The sequence below is a fragment of the Gobius niger genome (genome assembly GCF_951799975.1).
Source record: "Gobius niger genome assembly, chromosome: 15".
In the NCBI taxonomy this organism is placed as follows: Eukaryota; Metazoa; Chordata; class Actinopteri; order Gobiiformes; family Gobiidae; genus Gobius; species Gobius niger.
In genome coordinates, this window is record NC_136866.1 from 15857040 (window position 1) to 15876892 (window position 19853).

The 19853-nt window shown below is 43.1% G+C and overlaps 1 protein-coding gene across 11 annotated transcripts in view; it reads right to left on the minus strand.

The window, feature by feature from the left end:
* gphnb (gephyrin b) overlaps positions 1–19853 on the minus strand; it is a 114697-nt gene that overhangs the window by 45673 nt on the left and 49171 nt on the right. For 6 of the 11 annotated variants that reach the window (XM_079572699.1, XM_079572695.1, XM_079572697.1 and 3 more), the window contains exons 3-7: positions 10701–10758; positions 9629–9721; positions 4952–5046; positions 4820–4886; positions 1217–1555 (exon numbers count right to left, since the gene is read on the minus strand). In XM_079572699.1, coding sequence (XP_079428825.1) covers positions 1217–1555; positions 4820–4886; positions 4952–5046; positions 9629–9721; positions 10701–10758 — 652 coding nt within the window. The remainder of the gene's footprint in view (positions 1–1216; positions 1556–4819; positions 4887–4951; positions 5047–9628; positions 9722–10700; positions 10759–19853) is intronic. The other 5 variants (XM_079572691.1, XM_079572690.1, XM_079572698.1 and 2 more) reach the window with 1 other exon arrangement.

Sequence of the window (19853 nt, forward strand, 5' to 3'; positions counted from 1 at the left end):
CCTCTGTCATTAGCATGCTAACGCGGCTAATGACTTATATGACTTGTACAGTATACCCTCCACACGACAAACACATCTATGTATGAACCCTCTGAGGAAAAACTGCAGTAACAGTTCAGCTCTGACCTCTGGCACATGTTTTATCCAAGGCGAGATGTTTGGAGTGTGCAGAGATTTCTCTTGGAGACGTTTGTAGGACCTGTAGCTTTGCAGCTGTGGCGAATGTCCACACAATGTTCTCCAAGGCAGGCTTTGTGCTTTTTAAGTGGTGTCAGTAACTCTCCAGGCAGTTTATCAGGACCAAATGCTAAGGTTGTGGTTTTCTTAAAGTATCTGCTCTGCATGGGGTGAACTGTTTTTGGAGGTAGCTTCTTGATTTCAGTCAGTGGAGATACATCGTTTGATATGATATACACCAGCCTGGGGTCCTCGGGATGGCAGCCATAATAACAAAAGTCCGTGACTGAAAGGCATGGATGTGATATTGATTAAATAGTATTGTTGTGTCTGTTATGGCTGCCCCCTGTTGGTCGTGTAGTCGACTAATTAGTCCATGCGGTCTCAGTCGACCACAATTTTCATTGGTCGACTTAATGCACACACTTTTGCATTAATTAAGATGCTCTGGATTTAAATAACATCAGAGGCTTGTGGAAGGTCTATCTTTTACCTTGGGCTAATATTTCATTATAAAAACAGATACATCAAAGTTTTACAGAGTGACGTTTGAATTGTTTGTGTGAAATGCTTTTGCTCAACAGAACAAAACAAACTTTGAGGAGAGACATGAGGACGTTAGAGCATCTCTCCTCCTGGGGCGCATAAGGACGCTGAGATGTTGCCAGACTTCTACAAGCTCTGAGTTGTTTGTTTAATCCACAAATACCCTGGTCCTACACAGAAATAGCCTATACTTGAGTCTGATGTCTGTCGTCTGTAGTGAAACACATGAAGACTGAAAGCAAAAGTGTGACGTCCGGCACAGCAGCTCATTGACCCGCTGTGTCTTTCTCCGCTTCATTCTGGCCTTTTCCGGGTTAAATAAGACGAGGAGCTCCCTAGTGTCTGTAAGTGTTTCTACACATCCAAACTTTTGAGTTGAAAACAGCGCCACCACTTGACTTCAGCACAACAGAATAGCAATCATTCAGAGGGGTGTTTAAAAACTCCCTCAGCCCCTCTGAACAGGACGAATGGACGATGGCGTGTCCCGCACCTGTCTCCGTCTGGGCCCCCGTACCTTAGCAGCGATGGAGGCGGCGGTGATGTGGGAGGACGAGCTGTCTTCGGTGGACGCCACGCCGCTGTCCTTCTTGTCCTCGTCCTCGTCCTCGCACTGCACGCCCTTGTCCTGCGTGTGCATGCGGGGCGGGGACAGCGGCACGCCCGAGGAGGAGGAGGGGGGCGGGGCCGGGCTGCGCGGGGGCGGGGACAGCGGCGGGGGCGGGGACGGCAGCTCCTCCAGGCCGTCCGCCACCGCCTTGACCCGCACCACCGCGTCCCGCAGCAGGTCGATGGCGTGGGGCAGCGCGGGCAGGATGAACTGGAAGCACTCCTGCGGGGCGGAGGGTACAGACAGCTTTAGAAGGAAGCAAAGAGCAGGTTAGCGCCCCCTTTGGGTCAAACAGACGCCTTCGCCCATTGAAGCGAATGGGTAGAGAACTTCTAAATTACTTCTGAAAAAAAAAAAAAATGGTTTTATTTGTCGAATACAAAAAGGCAAAGGAAGAGACCTGTCGCTTCAGATGATTCACAGAGAAGACAGTTAACACCTTTAACCTCTTAACCCCACCTGAACTGAGCACATTTTCTCCAGTCTGGCTTTACCCAAATCTAAAAGCTTAAAAAAAATAAAGCATAAAAAAACGACAAAAACACAACACAAAGCAACAAAAAGTGACGAAAACGTGATTATCATAAAAAATTTGAAGAAATCGTGACAAAAACGTGACAAAAATCGTGACAAATACGTGACAAAAATGTGACAAAAGCGCGGTGACGACGTGACAAAAAAGTTAGAATTACTCTTGTAGATCTTAGCTTTCAAATGAGGCATTACACTGTTGCTCTCCAGTTGAGAAGCTTTTAGATTTGGGTAAAGCTGAACCGGAGAAAATTTGAGACTCTTTGAATCATAAATTAGGCCAAATGCTGAAGATGTTTCACCAGGCTGAATATTTACAGATTTTAAAAGTCCTTAAAGGAATAGGCCACCGTTTTTACATACTGAGATATGTTCTTACCTAACCTTAGACCAGTTAATATATCCCCATCTGGTCTTTGTCCGTGCGCTCTGTCACGCAAACGGAGCACATACGCAGCCTCTCCCACATGTCATATAGCTCCAAAAAGCTCACGATAGAAGCTACCAAGCTCTTCTACGTGTTCCCTATTTAAATAAAGTTACGTGAAGTGTTTTCATGCGAAGTATATTTACACAGAAATGTAGCATGTCGATTTTATAAGCAAATAAAAAGGGGTACTATAAAAAGAGGCGTAATGATACGAGGAGCAAAACGTCCGTGCAGTAACTCCTAAAGACTTCCCCCGCTCACTTCCGTCAATAGAAGCTGTGTGACTTGTAGAGAGCCTTTTACAACAGCAGAAAGCAGAAAATATATTTTCGGAAAGTGCTTGCGCATTCCTACCTCATGGTAGAGGTCCTGAGTCCTGTGTCGTCGTCCGGGGTGAGTTGTAAATCTGTGAAACATTACTACACTATATACTTTCTGCTTGTCATCACAGCCCGGTGCGATGCACGTAAAAGGCATTGTTCACAAGTTATCCACGCTTCTTCAACTGTTCTCTGCTAGCTCTCTACAAGTCACGCAGCTTCTGTTGACGGAAGTGAGCGGGGGAAGTCTTTAGGAGTTACTGCGCGGACGTTTTGCTCCTCGTATCATTACGCCTCACAATATAGTGCCCCTTTTTATCTGCTTATAAAATCGACATGCTACATTTCTGTGTAAATATACTTCGCATGAAAACACTTCACGTAACTTTATTTAAAAAGGGAACACGTGGAAGAGCTCGGTAGCTTCTATCGTGAGCTTTTTTGGAGCTATGTGACATGTGGGAGAGGCTGCGTATGTGCTCCGTTTGCGTGACAGAGCGCACGGACAAAGACCAGACGGGTATATATTAACTCAACTAAGGTTAGGTAAGAACATATCTCAGTATGTAAAAACGGTGGCCTATTCCTTTAAGTGCATGATACACGGCCACCAGGTGGAGCTGTTTCCCCAATAATGAGCCTTGACAGATGGTAACAATGGATAAGACTGGCTCTTATTTACATTCAGAATAAAAATAGTTCCCAATCGTCTATAGACAGTGAACTGCAGTGTTCGAGAGCAAGACTGGCCATTTTCCTGTGGTTCTGATGCTGGTTTAGAATATTTTATCCACAGGACGAGACGAGATCAGGGATTTTGTCCGTCCTGAACTGAAGGAGGATGTTTTCAACAAAAGGCGGGGACTCTGCAAAAGTGCCCGGATATTGCTCTCATCTGTAGAAGTAGTCAAGTACCGTAATTACGAATGTACTAGTACTTTCTATTCCTACTTCAAGGCCTGTACTGTATATTTTTCCTGATAGTGGAATGAAATTAGTTTCATTAAATCGCAAGTAGACATTTGTCAAGGGACACTGCACATAAAATCAGTATAATCATAATTTTAGTCAGAGTAATACTTTGCTGCCAGCTTTCTAATTATAAAGCACTTTTTTGTGTGCTTTTTTTGTTTACATTATTGCTACAGTGACCCTGAAAGTTCCTTATAAACTCAGTTAGGATCCTATAGGTTTGGACTCAACTAATAATTCAGACTTTACAAACAATGAAACCAAAACAGAGTGAAAATAATAATAATCTGATATAGGGCCTTGAAGATTTGAGCATGAATGCTAGTATTACACTGTACTGCACAATAGGTGAAAGGAGGAACAGGACGGAGCCTGGTGAATTTGTATATCACAGTGCCCTCTAGTGGCCACATTTCTCTATCTTCGATTTCTCCCTATTTGACTTTTCCTCCGGCTCTTCTTCTGCAACACTTGACACATGGTTTTGTCAAGACAGAAGTTCACATTAGAAATCATTTTTCTAGCTTTAGGAAGATTAGAAAGTGATGGCTGAAAGGCTCAACAAGGGGCATTTTTTTTTTTATCAGAAAGGACGATTCAAATTACTCCAAAGTCTATGTAAGGGCTTTACCAGGGCAGATGTGACACACGCAGTACGTCATGGCAGGAAATAGGAATGATAGAAAACAACGATTGAGTCAAGAGCAGAATTGATCAAGACTTCCGTGTGGAATGAGAATAGTAACGGTGGGTGGAAGTGCTTGGGACAAAAATACATGATGACGACTTATTTTGGAGAAAATCCTGTTCAGTGCTTGGTATTTTTGGAGTTCAACTTAAAAATAATGTAAGATACAACAAGTGAAGTTGAGAGAATTGTTAGCTACCTTAAAAAAATGTTGTAAAAAGCGCCAGGAAGAGAGTTTGACCACGAAAACAGAACGGAAGCAAGTTTGGTGAAGGTGTCCAGACTTTGTGTGACGTATACCAGAGAGTGGGCTGGTGTTTTGAGTGTGGCAGATGGAGAAGTGCAGAATTCTTCTCAAAGGAAACTTTTAAAAGGTTTATCTCACATATGATTGACGGTCTCTTTTTCCACAATTTCCACAATAAACACACTAATAATGTAAGGATTTCCCTCTACTACAAGTAAACATAAAAAGGATCTTAAGTATATTGAGGATGTTATATAGTCCAGGCAGACTCCAGTGACTTGTATGTCCAGTCTCTTACCTGTGAGCCCTTCTTACTGCCCGGGAGGTTAATGATGAGTGTCTTCCCCCTGATCCCACACACCGGTCTGAAACACAGCCACATTAGAAACCGTATTTCTACGCAGTGGTACGGATAGAGGGGGTTAGTTACCTGGAGAGCATGCCCAGCGGCGTGACGTTCAGGGAGCCCATCAGCATGGCCAAAGACATCCCCGGGGCCTCGCGCTCTATCACCTCTTTCGTGGCCTAGACAGAGAGAGAGAGAGAGAGGTTTTGTGTAACTTACTGAGAATCACACTTACTTATCGCTGTCACATATTTACGTTGAAAGTGGAGCTAAACACCTAGCTCTGCTCACATCTGCAGTCCAAAAAGACCTTGCTCCCATAGATAGTGAAAATCGTGGCTTTAGCATTGCTTTTAGCTGCTGAAGCCTACAGGAAAATATGCCCCTCTTTACGTCATTATTGAACACCTCCATGTGTTCCACCTAACACGCCACATTGTCCTATTCCAAACAAAGAGGCTAGTTCCAAAAGCCGAGCAAATTGCTAGCATGAACGAGCTTCAGTTAGCCTGCGCTCAACGATATAGGGGAAATCACCCTCACTTAGTCCCTCGCTGTAATACATGGTTGCGCCTGGAGGGCCATAGAAGCTCCCGATAGTTTAACAGCTCAAGCTAAAGGTCAGCAGCTAACATTAAAGATCTGTCGCTGTCTATATTGACCTGTATAGTGAACATCGCTGCGCACTCCCTCTCAGAATGCATCGTGGGAAATTTTGGGTGCAGTACTTTTTTTCTTTCTGGACATTCAGACAGCTCTACAAAATGGTGTGACCACTACTGTATATAGTGCTTTGTACAGGGAATAGTGAGAATTTTCAGACACAGTCAGTGAGTCACTGATGGAAAGTCACTGGGATGTGTTAAAAACATTACGTTGGTGTAAATACTTGTTTTTATTCCAGAGCCAGAGCCGTGGGAACATATTTGGGTTGGGGTGCAGAGGGACAAGATTGCCCCCCAAAACTGTTTTTTTTTATGCTTATTTCCTATTTATTTATATTGTGAGCAATGTGCAAACCATCCACCAGGGGGTGCTGCCAGCGCCCTCAGCACCCTGGGTTCACAACAGCAAATATCAAAAACAACACAACTAAAATGAAACAACAAAAAAGTATTAATACTAAAGACAGCGGCTCTTTTAAAATCTCAGTGCTGTTTTAGTTTGTATTCAGCGTTAGCCGTTAGCTTAAAGACAATAACGTCTACCGCTATGAACATGGAAGTTTCCTCTAGTAAATGCAATTTCTCCATCTGTGAGATCAATAAAGTATCATCTTATCTCTTAAAGTCTTAGAGATTTTTTCTTTGAGATTTTTGCAAAAAGCATTTATGCACTTTTTGAGAGATGGAAATAGATTTTTTTTTGCATAAAGTTTGTTGTAGCGAATAAAAAGAACCCGTAATCCCAAATGTGAGGAGCTCAAACACTGTGGCCGCTGCGTTCATGCTAATATCAGTGCATTGCCACTATGGACTAAGCCGCCCAGAGATGTAGACGCTCATGATTTTCAGCAGAAAAAGTAGAGTAAAGTTTTTGTTTGTCCAGCTTTTACAGTGCTGCGAGACTTCAGTGTAACAGTGAAGATAGTTTGCTTAGCTTTAGCATGTATGTGGCTGAAATGAACATTTATTCATGACATCACAAGAAAAAACAAGCAACGAAATCTGACAAGGTGACCGAAAACAGAACTGCTGGGAAAATGCTGCAAAAATTCTTTGATTGAAACGCATGTAAATTGAGCCAATTGAAAACCAATTACTTTACTTTTAGTGAGAGCACATTCGTATTCACCCACAGTATCATGATTTACTTGGTGTTCACAAGGAAGGAAGGAAGGAAGGCATTTCTATGAGTTTAAAAACATCTCCATGAACTTCACGTCTACAATGCCGTAGTAAAACGGATTACTCGGCTCAAAATGCTACACGGGGAAAAGTAAACACGCCGACCACCAGCCCCGCAGTGTCCGTATGCATCCATAATCCGACCACAGCTGTTTGTGAATGCGCGTCCACTCTGCGCTCATCATGACTGCCCTTCTCATATTGATTTACAGTCATGCTCCGAGCTGCCCGAGTGTCCTTACACGACCTCCCTCCTCCTCTCCTCTCTCTCGCCTCGGCTCCCACGCAGTCAGTACATCACCAAAACAATGTCAAATCAGGGAAATTCTTTGACCAAAAATCTGAAACATACTAAAAAAAAAACGCCATCTTCAAGTAGTGTAAGTAGTAAAAAACTCCCCACACTGGTCACATGCGTCTCATAGAGTAGACGGAGTGTGTCTGATCAGATAGGCCCATAGTGTTATCAGTCATTGTGGTAGGTACACTCTACTAGCCTGTCCAGCCACAATACACACCTTTCCTATTCCTATTTTACAAAGACGTCTGGGGTCATGGACGATTTCTTCAAAATCCTGATGGCCGTGATTGACAAGCGTGTTAACCAATCAGAAAAAAGACAGATATGACTTTGCGGTGTATTTTGTAAAGAAAGAAATTAGTGGTATTGCAATATGTCGACCAGAAGAGCGGAGACAAATGTGAACCATCTATGTCATTTTTGGCACAAAGACTTAAAGAAAAAAGAGTCTTAACCGTAGGAGATTTTAACGCAAATGTTTCAATAAACGTATGTTTGGAAAGGGACAAAAATACTTTCGGTATATATGGACAGATGAAGCATCAACATCTACACAAGTACATTCTTGTTAACTTTTAAGAAAATATTTGATTTGTGGTTAATCCGATCTTCCTGTCGTGACAATGCCATCAATTGGATTGATATAAAACTTTTGGATTTGATACAAAAAGCAGGGGTGGATGGGGCAGGCAAACACTCTACACTCTACTCCTTTAAAACTAGACTAGTGGTCATAACGACAAGGTTCATTGTAGGAGTTTAAAGGGACAGGCCACCATTTTTACATAATGAGATATGTTCTTGCCTGAGCTTAGACGAGTTGATACGTACCTGTCTGGTCTTTGTGCGTGTACTCAGTCATGCAAAACGACCAAAGATGTTGTTAGCATTTGGCCTCTCCCAATGTATTCCTATAGCTCCTAACGGGGGTGAAGGTGGAAGTCACCACGCTCTTACACAGGCATGTACAAAGACCAGACAGGTAAGTATCAACTCGTCTAAGCTCAAGTAAGAACATATCTCAGTATGGAAGAACTGTGGCCTGTTCCTTTAAGTGTCACAAATGAACGCCTATGAACGCCTCAGCCGTGAAATAAACACAGTGAGAAAAGTCTTCTCTTGTCAGCACCTTGTGTGTTGCTTTGAGCTCCCTACACTGGCAGCAGGGGGAACTAGGCAGAGAAAACACAAAAAAACAAGCCACCATTTTGAGCCGACAGCATGCTAACAAACCAATGGTTCCGTGAGTAATGCAAATGATGTGTGGTTGAATGGACTTTGAAAAATGCGGAGGACACACATTATACAAGGCCGCACATGGCAAAACCCAGGTAACATAGGTTGGCTCGCTAAGAATTAAGCAAAATACTACTCCAGGTATGTGACAAGGGAATGTTGGACATGGTTACATGCTCTAAAAAGTCGACAGTGAGTTTCAGAACATGTTTGTAAATGTCTAAACTACAGGGTTAGAATGTCTTGCTACATATGACACAATGGAGACAAAAAAGTGTTGTTTGAAAAGGACATTACGACATTTAAATGCTGTTCTCAACTTTCTTTGAGTTTCAAATGAATTAAAACATTAAACTCGGAGGTCGGAGGGGCCGATGGCGGAGACTGGTTGCCTCGCTTCCGTCAGTCTACCCCAGGGCAGCTGCGGCTACAATAGTAGCTTACCTCCACCAAGTCTGGAGAGAACGAACAATACAATGTAAAGCATCTTTGAGTGTCCAGAAAAGCGCTATATAAAACCAATGCATTATTATTATTATTATTATCCTATCTTATGAAGCCAGTCTCTATACTGAAGTATGGTGAGGCGTGACATGTTATTTATATAATTTCTCTTGTTACTTTGTCGTTAACATATTACAAGAGGAAGTTTAGAGGCCATTGGGTGTGTATTCGACCCCACCAAAAGCAGTAACTGAATATGATTTAACATTTGGATCAGATTTAGATCAGCCACGTTTATACGCTACTTCTTATCATTAACAAATGTATTATTGATTTCTAACTAGGCTTTGATGTCACCTAAATATGGTTGATGGAAACACCTGGGTCGTTCAGAATTTGGAATGCTTTGAAGGCTAGCTGAATGCTAATAGGAAAAATACTTTACTTTCACCTTGTCTAATATGGCCCCGTCTGTTGTTTTGTGTGTTCTGTGGTTTTCATTTCGTAAACTGACTTTGAATACAAACCTAGATGCCTTTTCAGTGAGTGTGTCGCTGAAGGACGTGGTTCGGGTCCATGCACAGAGAGGTGTTACTGCCGGGAAGTGAGACATTGCTACTCCTCCAAGCCAACGCGCCAAGACTGCAACGTGTCAACAACTATCAACAAATATGTCCGTTTTAGACATCCAGACAGATCTGTGCAGACGTCCTTAAAATGTCTGAGACTTTCAACCTTTCGATCTCCAGCAGAGGGCACCAGAGGGCAGCTCTATGGCGCTCCTTTGCACAAAATTATTCAACTTTTTTTGTATGAAGCCACGGTATATTACTTTCAAATTAAAAAGTTGCTTTGAGAAACAGAAGCTGCGCACAAATGACTACAAATATTTCATCCAGAGATTTGTTAAAGTATGGGAGTATGGCGACGTACCTCTGGTGTGACATCTCGCGGTGCAAAGCCAGTGCCCCCGGTGGTTAAAATGAGGTTGAGTTCTTTTTCATCGCACCAGTCCACCAGTGTGTCCTGCCACAGCCAAGTGTAAGAACAAATATATATAGTGAGGAGCAGAGGAGAGGGGTAAAAAAGCAGAGGAGAGGCGATGACGAGCTAAATAATCGTGTAGATTTCTTATTTTGGATCAAGTTAAAGGTGCAGTATGGAACTTTTTTATACAAAAAAACAAACTTGATTATTGTGCGTAATAGACCTTTTTGTGACCTGAATGGGTGGCTAGCATGGTTTCTACAACAGTCCAGAAGCAATCGTTTTGTAGGTTTTATGGTCTGTCTGTCACCAGTGAAAACCTACCAGAAGCTCTGAAAATAATTGATCCTGGGGCATCATAGAGGCGACTGTGATGGGGAGTAAAGGTGCCATGCTAAGCACTGGGTCATTAAAAAGTTAAATATTCACTAATAAGAAAAAAAAACCTTTTTCACTTAAAAAGTTCCATACTGCACCTTTACGTTTTTGAATGAGCTAGTTCTTATATAAGCTCAAATTATGTCTTGTTTTTGTGATTCAAAACTAATAAATCAGGCTAAGAATTAGATATTGAAAAATATAACTCTGCAAAAAGCTTCAAAATCAGTGCGAGTCTATAGGAGCTGCTCAAGTGGAGGTATTGAAAAGAAAACCTTATAAAGGGAAAATTGGCCTAAAGGACCTCCGTGGTTGGTATTTTCTTACCCTATTTGGATAACACTGTCCTATAGAGGAGATTCCGTGCATCAAGTGAACGCCACACTTATTTGTATTATGTAAATATATATTATTCAACAATGTTGTAGTGATTTCCTGACAAAAGTCGACAAAATGTCATAATAAAAACATTGTAAAGGGTGAGTTTATTCATTTTCTTTACTTTGGTTTAGTTTAGTTTTTTTTGTTTATTTGTTTATTTGAGAGGCTGAAATTCTGCTCAAAAATGAGTTCCAGAACAAAAACACCAAATGAGAATAAAAACATTACATTTTGGATTGAAAGTGGAAGTAACACATACCTTGATTTCGTCTATTTCATCTGGCACTATTTTGTAGGCTACGATCATTCCCCCCAGCCTGAAAAAAGCACAAGGGCAGATCGGGGGTTAGTATCACAGCGTTTACATGAACAGTATGTTGTGCAGTCGTCAAAGTCAGAGTTGGAGTGGAGAATGGAGGTGGCTGCAGATTCATACATTTACATTTCCTCTCCAACAGATAGAAAATGACAATTACACACTATTTACACACTATTATAGACTCTAAACCATAATACTCAACTGGTGGAGCTTTCAGCGCACCACGACAGGACGTGACCCAAAGAAAATTATGAATTTCACAAAAAAACTAGGGCTAAGTCCCTCCTGTTGTTGTATGCATATGATCACAATTTTTGCCACAAAGAACAGAAAACTGACAAGTTTTTTATTAACAAACATGCATGGTCCCAGTCCCAGCGCACACATTGGGACTCGATTGGGACTGAGTCCTGGAGCATGCAAAGCAAGGCTCCTCATTGGTCACGTTCACTCGCACGCGGCTTTTCAAAACACTGGAGACACGAGCTAAAAACCGGTGGATTACGCAAGTATGTTCGTTTTTTTTGGCGGCTCTTTGCAACTGGACTTTTTACTGGTGACAAAAGGTGAAGTGTGGAAGCCGCCGTGGAGTTTGTTTCAATAAGGCTAAACAGATGCCCTGCCAGCTACTGCGGGGGGTCCATTAGTTTACTTTTGACTCATTCATCATGTCATCATGTCATCCATCTGTGTGCTGCGCTGTTGTTAACTTTTAACAGGACATAAACGTCCTGTTTATGCTCTCATATCATTGTGCTTAGGGTAAATGCATTGTGAGGGAAAGGTTTGCTGTTTGAATGACGTTATGTAGCAGTTTGATTGGAGCTTATAGTAAACACTTTTGCCTGGTTGTGTCTGTAGTCACATGATGCTCTGAGTCTGAATGAGAGTTGTCTGTAGTTAAATACTTCTTTTAAGTCTGACAAGCAGCAGTAAAGGAATTCAGTATTTTTGATAGTAAACATGTATACGAAACACCCCACCTAGAGTTTCCATCACCAGCCGTCACTGATAGTTACTTTAAGAAACAGAGTAGAGTATTACAGTATCTCTTCAAAGTTCTGTTGTTTTGTGCAACGATCATAAGGCTAACTGTGGAAAAAAGATACGCTACGGGATGACTGTACATCTATACACTGCCTCCTACTGTCCTGGAGGCTTTTAAATGGGACAAAATACGCTTCCAATTTGGGATCCTAGTCAGTAATGCTTCTGTAAATTGACTTTGCTATTGTCCACCTCTGCTCCAAAGCCCCAAATTAGTCGTAAATAACAACCTGAACAACCAAGAGCCTCCTCTGGCAGAAAGTGTGTTCCCAAATGCCCTTGACCGCAGCTTCTACTATACAATACTATTCCTCCAGAAGGACGACCCACAGCACTCTCGTGTGGCCAAACGGGGCACTGCGGCTGCTCGAACAACCCCCCGGCTCAAGGTGAAGCCTCTCTGCACAGACACTGCTTATGTAACCGCAGCTTCTTCTTTTTCTTTTTTTTTTGAAGGGAGCGCTATTTTGGGAAGACGACTGCATCATGCCTCCCATATACACCATGCAGCAACACTTAGGACAGTCTTCTGGAGCAGCCACAAACTATAAATGTGACAAAACGAACGGCGTGGTGAAGAGAGTTGAAACAAAAGTACGTTGAGTTATCTTGGACGGAAAGACGAAAGAATGAATGCAAAGCAATGAATCGATGAATCGTTTGGCTGTGAAAGGTGCAGGGAAATGATTTAACCACATGAAGCTAAGTTGACAACTATTCAATAATCGATCAGTTGTTTCAGCCCCACCCATGCCCGTAAGATCATTTGATCTGGCACCAGACTTGTAGAGCATAAATGTCTGAGTATGTTAGGGGCCACTAGGTGGCAGCGTAAATACAAAAAAGGGAAAAAAATTAGCATGTGTCCAGCAGAGGGCACTGATATAACAATAGATCAGGATATAAACAACACATTATGGCCACGTGGTCGGGCTTTTGACCAAATCAGCACTATTTTAAAATCACGGCTCATTATTGTTATTCATTTATTGAAACGTAGTATTCTTCTGTTCACATATTGTGGAAATACCGCCTTTGCTCTGCCCAATCCCGTCAGACCTGGGAAGCTAAGCAGGAAGGGGCTGGTCGGCACTTGGATGGGAGAGCGTTTGGAAACACCAGGAAGCCTGGCAATTGCAGTGTTTGAGTGAGTAGTTGGTGGTTGGAGGGGCCGATGGCGTAGAGTGGTTGCTTCGCTTCCATCAGTCTACACCTGGGCAGCTGTGGCTACAATAGTAGCTTACCACCACCAAGTATGGGGTGAACAAATAACACAATGTAAAGCGTCTTTGAGTGTCCAGAAAAGAGCTATATAAAACCGATGATTATATGTGGCTCACGACCCACCGTGGGGGCTGAATTTTGGCCCACGACCCAAACTGAGTTTGACACCCCTGGTATAACACACTTAAGTTCAGGGGCTTTTCTAACCAAGTACCATCTCGGAACATATTTGACCTTCGAAAAGTACAAGCAGGACTAGATCAGGGTGGAATCAGGACCAAACCGAGACTAAAATGAACAAACATTGAATTAAGGTATGTTAAAACCAGAAAGACATCGGACTTAAATGCATTACTGAAGCACAAATGAAAATGGTTAGTTAGAGTGAGCCTGTAACATGCAAAATACTGTTATTCCCACAGATCATTGTTGATTAAAGCATTGCATAACCTTAAAAAGTGACTAAAACAACTTGCATTAAGGCATTTGGAGGACGGGATTAATTTGAATATAATCCGGGAATGAAAATAACTTTAAGTATCGTTCATGTTCACATTGAGAGAAAGAGAAGACTGGAATAAGAAATACAAGAAATACAATTATAACACTTCAGGACATTATTCTAAAAAACCCAGTTCAGTCTAGAGTTTTGGATAGTCCGATCAGATTCCTGCCTGTAAATAGCTCAGATCTGATTACGGGAGTGATCTGATTACTGTGCTGATCTGATTGAGTTGATTGAGCGCACACTGTCTTCTTGAACGCTGTGCTGCTCGGGGTCATTTCAGGTGAAAAACATTGCACGCACAACTAGGCAACTCTTCCTCTTCGGTTTCCTCCTGGTGCAGCAGCGCAAATGAAAATATGCCCAACGCGAATAGATGGGGTTCCTTGCTGGTTTCCAAGGCAACATCCTCCTCCTCTCCCCTGTCTGAGGGAACAGTGAGAGAGACAGCCAAATGTCTTTTTCCTTTTTTTTCTTTTCCTTTTCTCAACTATCGGGGATGCCATTTTCGCACAAAGCAGCAGTATGTTGTTGACTAGACATTTTTGTGCGAGTGCGTCCTGGGGGAAGAGTGTGTGGTTTTTCGGAGTGAGCGAGCGAGCAGGAAACACATGTCAGTCAATGCAAATGGAAACACACATTTATCATGGAATATTTGTCTTAGTTTTGCAGCAGTGAAGCAGCAATTTTACGGAGAAAGGTTTGAAATGTTGAAATGTTTACTGGCGACAAAGGAAGAGGTTAGCCTGGTAATCGCCAGACAAAATGTCACAAGTTATATTTAGTCTGGGAACCATCAATTCATTTTCTCGTAGGAGAGGTGTGGTTTATGATTGTTCATAGCCGTTTATCATATGTGTCTGCAGTAGCCAACAGCCAATCGTATCATCGCATGAGATGACATATGACGTACCCACTGTAAACTTTCGAGCTAAACTATTTAGGACACGGTCTAAAGCTTGATCGAAAGATTTGCTGCTGTCATGTTGGATCTGTATAAACTTTTATATTATTTTACTAGCTGAGACCCGGCCTTCGGCCGGGCCTCGCTAGTCTCTACATTTGATATTCAGAGATTAAGAGTTATTACACAGAAATGTCCAGTATAGTCCCTATAACCCGTCAGTCAGAATAGCTGTAGACCCGCAGTAAGTAGACCAGTGGTTCCCAACCCATTCCTAAAACTATGGCCACTACAAATGTGTAAAATAATGAATGCTAAAAATAATTTCAAACAAACTGCAATTGGAGTGTTTGATGCACCTGTACTCCTTTCGTATATACTACAACGACAATATGTTCCATAAACTCAGGGAATAGAATTCAAGAGACAGTGGAACATGTAGGCCTATGGATTAATATTAGGGGTTCAACTGTTACGGGTCGGGTGACGGTGCAGGAGACGTGGTTTGGTGCATCACGGTGTAAGTGCAATCTAAAAAAGAATACGTTGTTTTTTATTAGACAGTATTTATATCTTTAGAATACAATAGGCAATGCTTTCAAAGCCGCTTTATAGAATGTAAAGGAGGGAAGGAAAAATAGAAAAGAAATGGTACAGCAGCAAAGTAAAAAAAAAAAAAAAACGCTACAGTGCAGGCCATGCGCTCGTTAAGCGGTATTTTCACTTTCGCTTTCTGCACACGGGAGGCTGAAGCTCTCGGAGCAGCGCGTTTCATTTGAAGCTCGTGTTTCTGCGTGTACTTTTTTTCGGAGACATAACTTTGGAGACCGAATATGGCCAGGATTGGATCTTACGCATTTGTGTGCGCTCTGACATGACGCAGCACTGGATCTATAATGAACCACAGCCTCGGTCACTGCAGGAGAGACGTAAACAAAGAGACGCAGATGTGTTTTGGAGGAGGTAACTGTACCGGTGCGGAGCATCTACAGCTGCAGTTTAGCGGTGAGTGACGATGACACACATCGCCCTGTTTGGATGCGCGCACACAGGCACGGCAGTCAGATCTCGTGCACTCGCGTTGTTGTGACGGCGGGTTGTCCTCGGCCAGCAGCACCGCGGTCCATATGGACCCGTGTCCAATGCCCGCGGCCGGTGGGACGGTCACGTGGTGGCCTCTGGCCAATGCCCGCGAGCGGAGGGACCGCCACGTGGGGGCCGGCCGCGGATTTTTGGGAAATGAACATGGCAAGTCTTATATAGCGCTTTTCCAGACGCTCGTCGGTGTACAATTGGTTGCAGTATTCATTCAGTCCACTGCGCACCTCAGCCCCCACCACCAACCACGCACACAGTCACTACTGTCGCCAGGCTTCCTGGTGTTCCCAAACGGTCTCCCATCCCAGTCCTAACCAGGCCCGTCCCTGCTTAGCTTCAAAGTCGGTATGGGAAATAAACATGGCGGCGCCCAGGCGGCGGCCATTGAGATAGCGTTTTCTATTATAGATTTATCCGTAAAGAAACTACAAGCTTTCGCATGTCAAATAGTGCGTCATTGTCTTGCCGTCCCTCCTCGTTCTGTGATTGGTCTCAAATCCATGCAAAAATTTTGGCCATGGTTCCCAAACTGCAATGCAGTTCGATAAGATTCGAGTGCACACAGCAGCATGGATATTCCAGGATATCCCCAGGCGGAGGGAGCTGGGCGAAATAATAACAGACGTTACCTTAAAAAGCGTCAAACCAGGGGAAAATCTGGTGATTTGTTTCAGCGTGTTCTGGTAAAAAAAAAAGGAAAAAAAAGTCTAACACTATAGCTTTAAAGGGACTATACAGAGTTTAAAAATATTAAAACTGAGTATTTTCCTCCCCCTACATGTTCCAACAATGTCCTAATGTGTAGAATGAGCTCAGACCTGTTCACCATAACTGCCTCTAAAATCCTGCACTGTCACTCAAAAAGGTGTTAATTCGGGTCCAAAGTGCCGTCATGCACAAGCTTAATATAGAAGCTGCAGTTACGGATAAGACCTGAGGTGGCAGTAATGAGCATACAATGACTAACTTGCATCTAGCCCCTTTAAAGCCACAGTGCCGAACATAAGTCAAACTCTAATTAAGTCTGACTAAATAAACACTGCATACTTTTTTGGGTTTTAGGCCACTTTTCTCTTAACTTGCTTTAACCTGTCACTGTTTTCCTCTTTGTCTAAGAACTCTAGTCTCTTATTCAGTCCTGATTTAGTCCTGTTTTTAGTCCCCAGTTTAGTGGGTTTAGTCCTGGCTCAGACTACAGCTCTGCCATCTCTAATGATGACTAAAGTAAGTTATAGCTTTGCTTTGCTTTAAGAAAACATCTGCATTTGCGCTGAAGCTGCTCATAAGTTCCGTTTGCTCTTCTAGACTCACTGCGAATCATTTATTGACGTCTGGAGAGAAAAAAGTACAGAAAATTAGCACCGGAAAAAAAAAAAAAACGTTTTTTGATACCCAGCCCTGGTCAGGGGTCAGCAGAGTGAACAGGAGGGGGCTCAGCACACAGCCTTGGGGAGCCCCCGTGTTCAGTGTGATGGTTCTGGAGGACTTGCCGCCAACACGTACAGCCTGTGGTCTCCCCGTCAGGAAGTCCAGCAGCCAGTTGCTCAGTGATGTGTTGATCCCCAGGTGGAGCAGTTTGTGTATTAGCTGCTGTGGGATTATAGTGTTGAATGCTGAGCTAAAGTCTAAAAACAGCATTGTAACGTAGGAGTCCTTTGTTTCAAGGTGAGTGAGGGCTGTATGAAGCGCAGTGGAAATGGCATCTTCAGTTGAGCGATTGGACCAATAAGCAAACTGGTATGGGTCCAGGGTGGGAGGGAGAACAGACTTGATGTTGCCGCTTGAAGCACTTCATAAGAATTTGGAGTGAGTGCTACTGGGTGGTAGTTGTTAAAGCGGGAGGGTGGTGACTCGGGAATGATGGTCGTAGCTTTGAGGCATGTTGGGACAACAAATTGCTGCAGAGATGTGTTTGGTACCCAAAAAATCGGCCCGACATATTGGTCGGGCCCTGTCTGTTGCCTGACGTTCACAGGTACGGAGTCTGCATACTGGACCGAATCGTGCCCCTCACAAAAGATTTCCGCACTTTTTCTTTTTTTAGGAACACAGCTCAAACCATTTTAGACTTACAAAATAAAGCTCTCCCTTGAGACATGAACTCCTTGTGGTTTGAAGGCGAGCTTTTTACCGAAGGTGTGGGTACGATTCCTGTTATAGCAGCGCCTAAATGTTGAATGGAGTGGTCCAGCGTTGGCCCTTGAAAGTGGACATGCCTATGAATAAAAAAACGACAGAGAATAAAAACAAGTGCGCGATCAGTGAGTGGAGATAGGGGTAAAAAGCTTTGGCGCGTGTGAAATCTCGGCCGATTGTAGGACACTTCCGTAAGATAGCTCCAGTCATTGAATAATAGACGTGACTTTGTCCTCGTCTCTCCTCTGAAGGGGAGTAGTAGTGGCTCAGAGTCCATTATCTCGCAGTTTTTGGGGGGTGGGGAAGCGCTCTCGAGGTCAAACCTGCACAAGATCAGTCAGAACAAAGTCTCCAGAAATGGCAAATCCTTCCACAGTGAACACGCAACGAAAAAAACAATTGATTCAATGAAATTCAAACAAACTCTAGAGGGAAACATGACACCATCTGTGTCAAGGTTTAAGTAACGTAAAAACTATTACTTTTTAAGTCCCTCCCTTTGCAGATCTTAGACACTAATCTCAGCCACCACTTTGACCAAGCTTTCCTGTAAACCGGAAATCCTTTGAGATTTCTGTCTCTTACCGCATTTTGAAACTAAGAGTGGCCTTATGGTCAAATCAGGAGTTGAGGGCAGAGCTTAATCGTTTGATTTAAAAATCTCTCATCATTTTGCAATCTTACAGACTGTCACTTTAATGCCAATTTGAAACACACAAGGCCATGTTTATAGATTGTGCTCTACAAATAAACTTTCCGTGGCATATCTGAAACATTAGTGGCAAGGGAAGAACTCTGACCTGCATACGGCCCATTGGTACAGTATGCACACATGCCTACAGTGAGATTTTCCTTCATTTCTTTTCAGAGTATAAACAAAAGTCCCTGCCTACACACCCTTATTGAGCTCTAAACCACAAACACGTGCTGCACCTGTAGCTGACGTCTGTGTCCTTGAGCGCGTATGCTCTTGCTCTCGTTCTGCACATCATTTTTCAGCTTCACCTCGGGAGGCCCCCCACACGTCGGCCCCTGATGGATGACAGGAGCGAGCGCGGCCCGGCGTTGTGTGCGCGGCGGCGAGTCTGTGATGATGGCTCGTGTTACGCGGCCCGCTGCTCCCTGTCCCTCTCCTCCTGCCTCTCTTTCTCTTTCCTCGCGAGAGCTTTGTCTTTCCACGGATTTCTTTACAGCAGCAGGGTTTTGCATCTCCGTTTGAGTGATAGACATGTCAGCCAATCAGGATTAAAGTTTTAATGGTGATGGCGTAAAAGGGCGGAATGAACTTCTGCGGGAACACAAGCGGATGGATCAAAGTGGAGTTTTAGCAGCGATATGGAACTAAAGAGTGTCTGCACTTGCACCGAAAGAAATGTTTGTAAACTCAGCAGCTTACTGAGCTCACTGCTAACAACAAGTCTGAACCATGAAAAACAGGGATTGGTGTCGATAATGGCATTTTGATGCATATCGGCACCGACAAAAGATCCATTAAAAACTGGGTTATTTTGGCTGCTGTCCCTCCTCTGTCTCCAGCATGTCCCACACACAGAATCAGAACCAGAATTGTTTTATTGCCATTGTCATGAACAGGTTCACAACTAGGAATATTTTACGGTTCAATCATGCAACATGAAACATAAAACATAAACTATAAAAACTTAAAGGAACAGGCCACCGTTTTTACATAGAAATGTTCTTACCTGAGCTTAGACGAGTTGCTGCGTAAATGTCTGGTCTTTGTGCGTGCGCTCAGTCACGCACAACGACCAAAGGTGTTGTTAGCATTTGGCCTCTCCCAGCATATTCCTATAGCTCCAAACGGGGTGAAGCTAGAAGCGAAAATCCGACAGCTCGTCTAAGCTCAGGTAAGAACATATCTCAGTATGGAAAAACGATGGCGTGTTCCTTTAAAACTACAAGACTATAAGAGCACGCATAAGAAGATTTGCACCATCTGATTGGTTCCACACACCATGGCACAGGTAACAGCCAATCAGCAGTTATTTACTTTATAAAAGGGTCAGGGACCTACATATTTACTACATATTTACTACATATTTACTCAGTCATTTCAACTTGAAAACGTTGCAAATCTGGCATTCAAACTAAGTGTAGGAGTTTGATGCTAATATTCTCCCTTTTACTGCAAATGAATATTGGCTATCGGTAATCGACC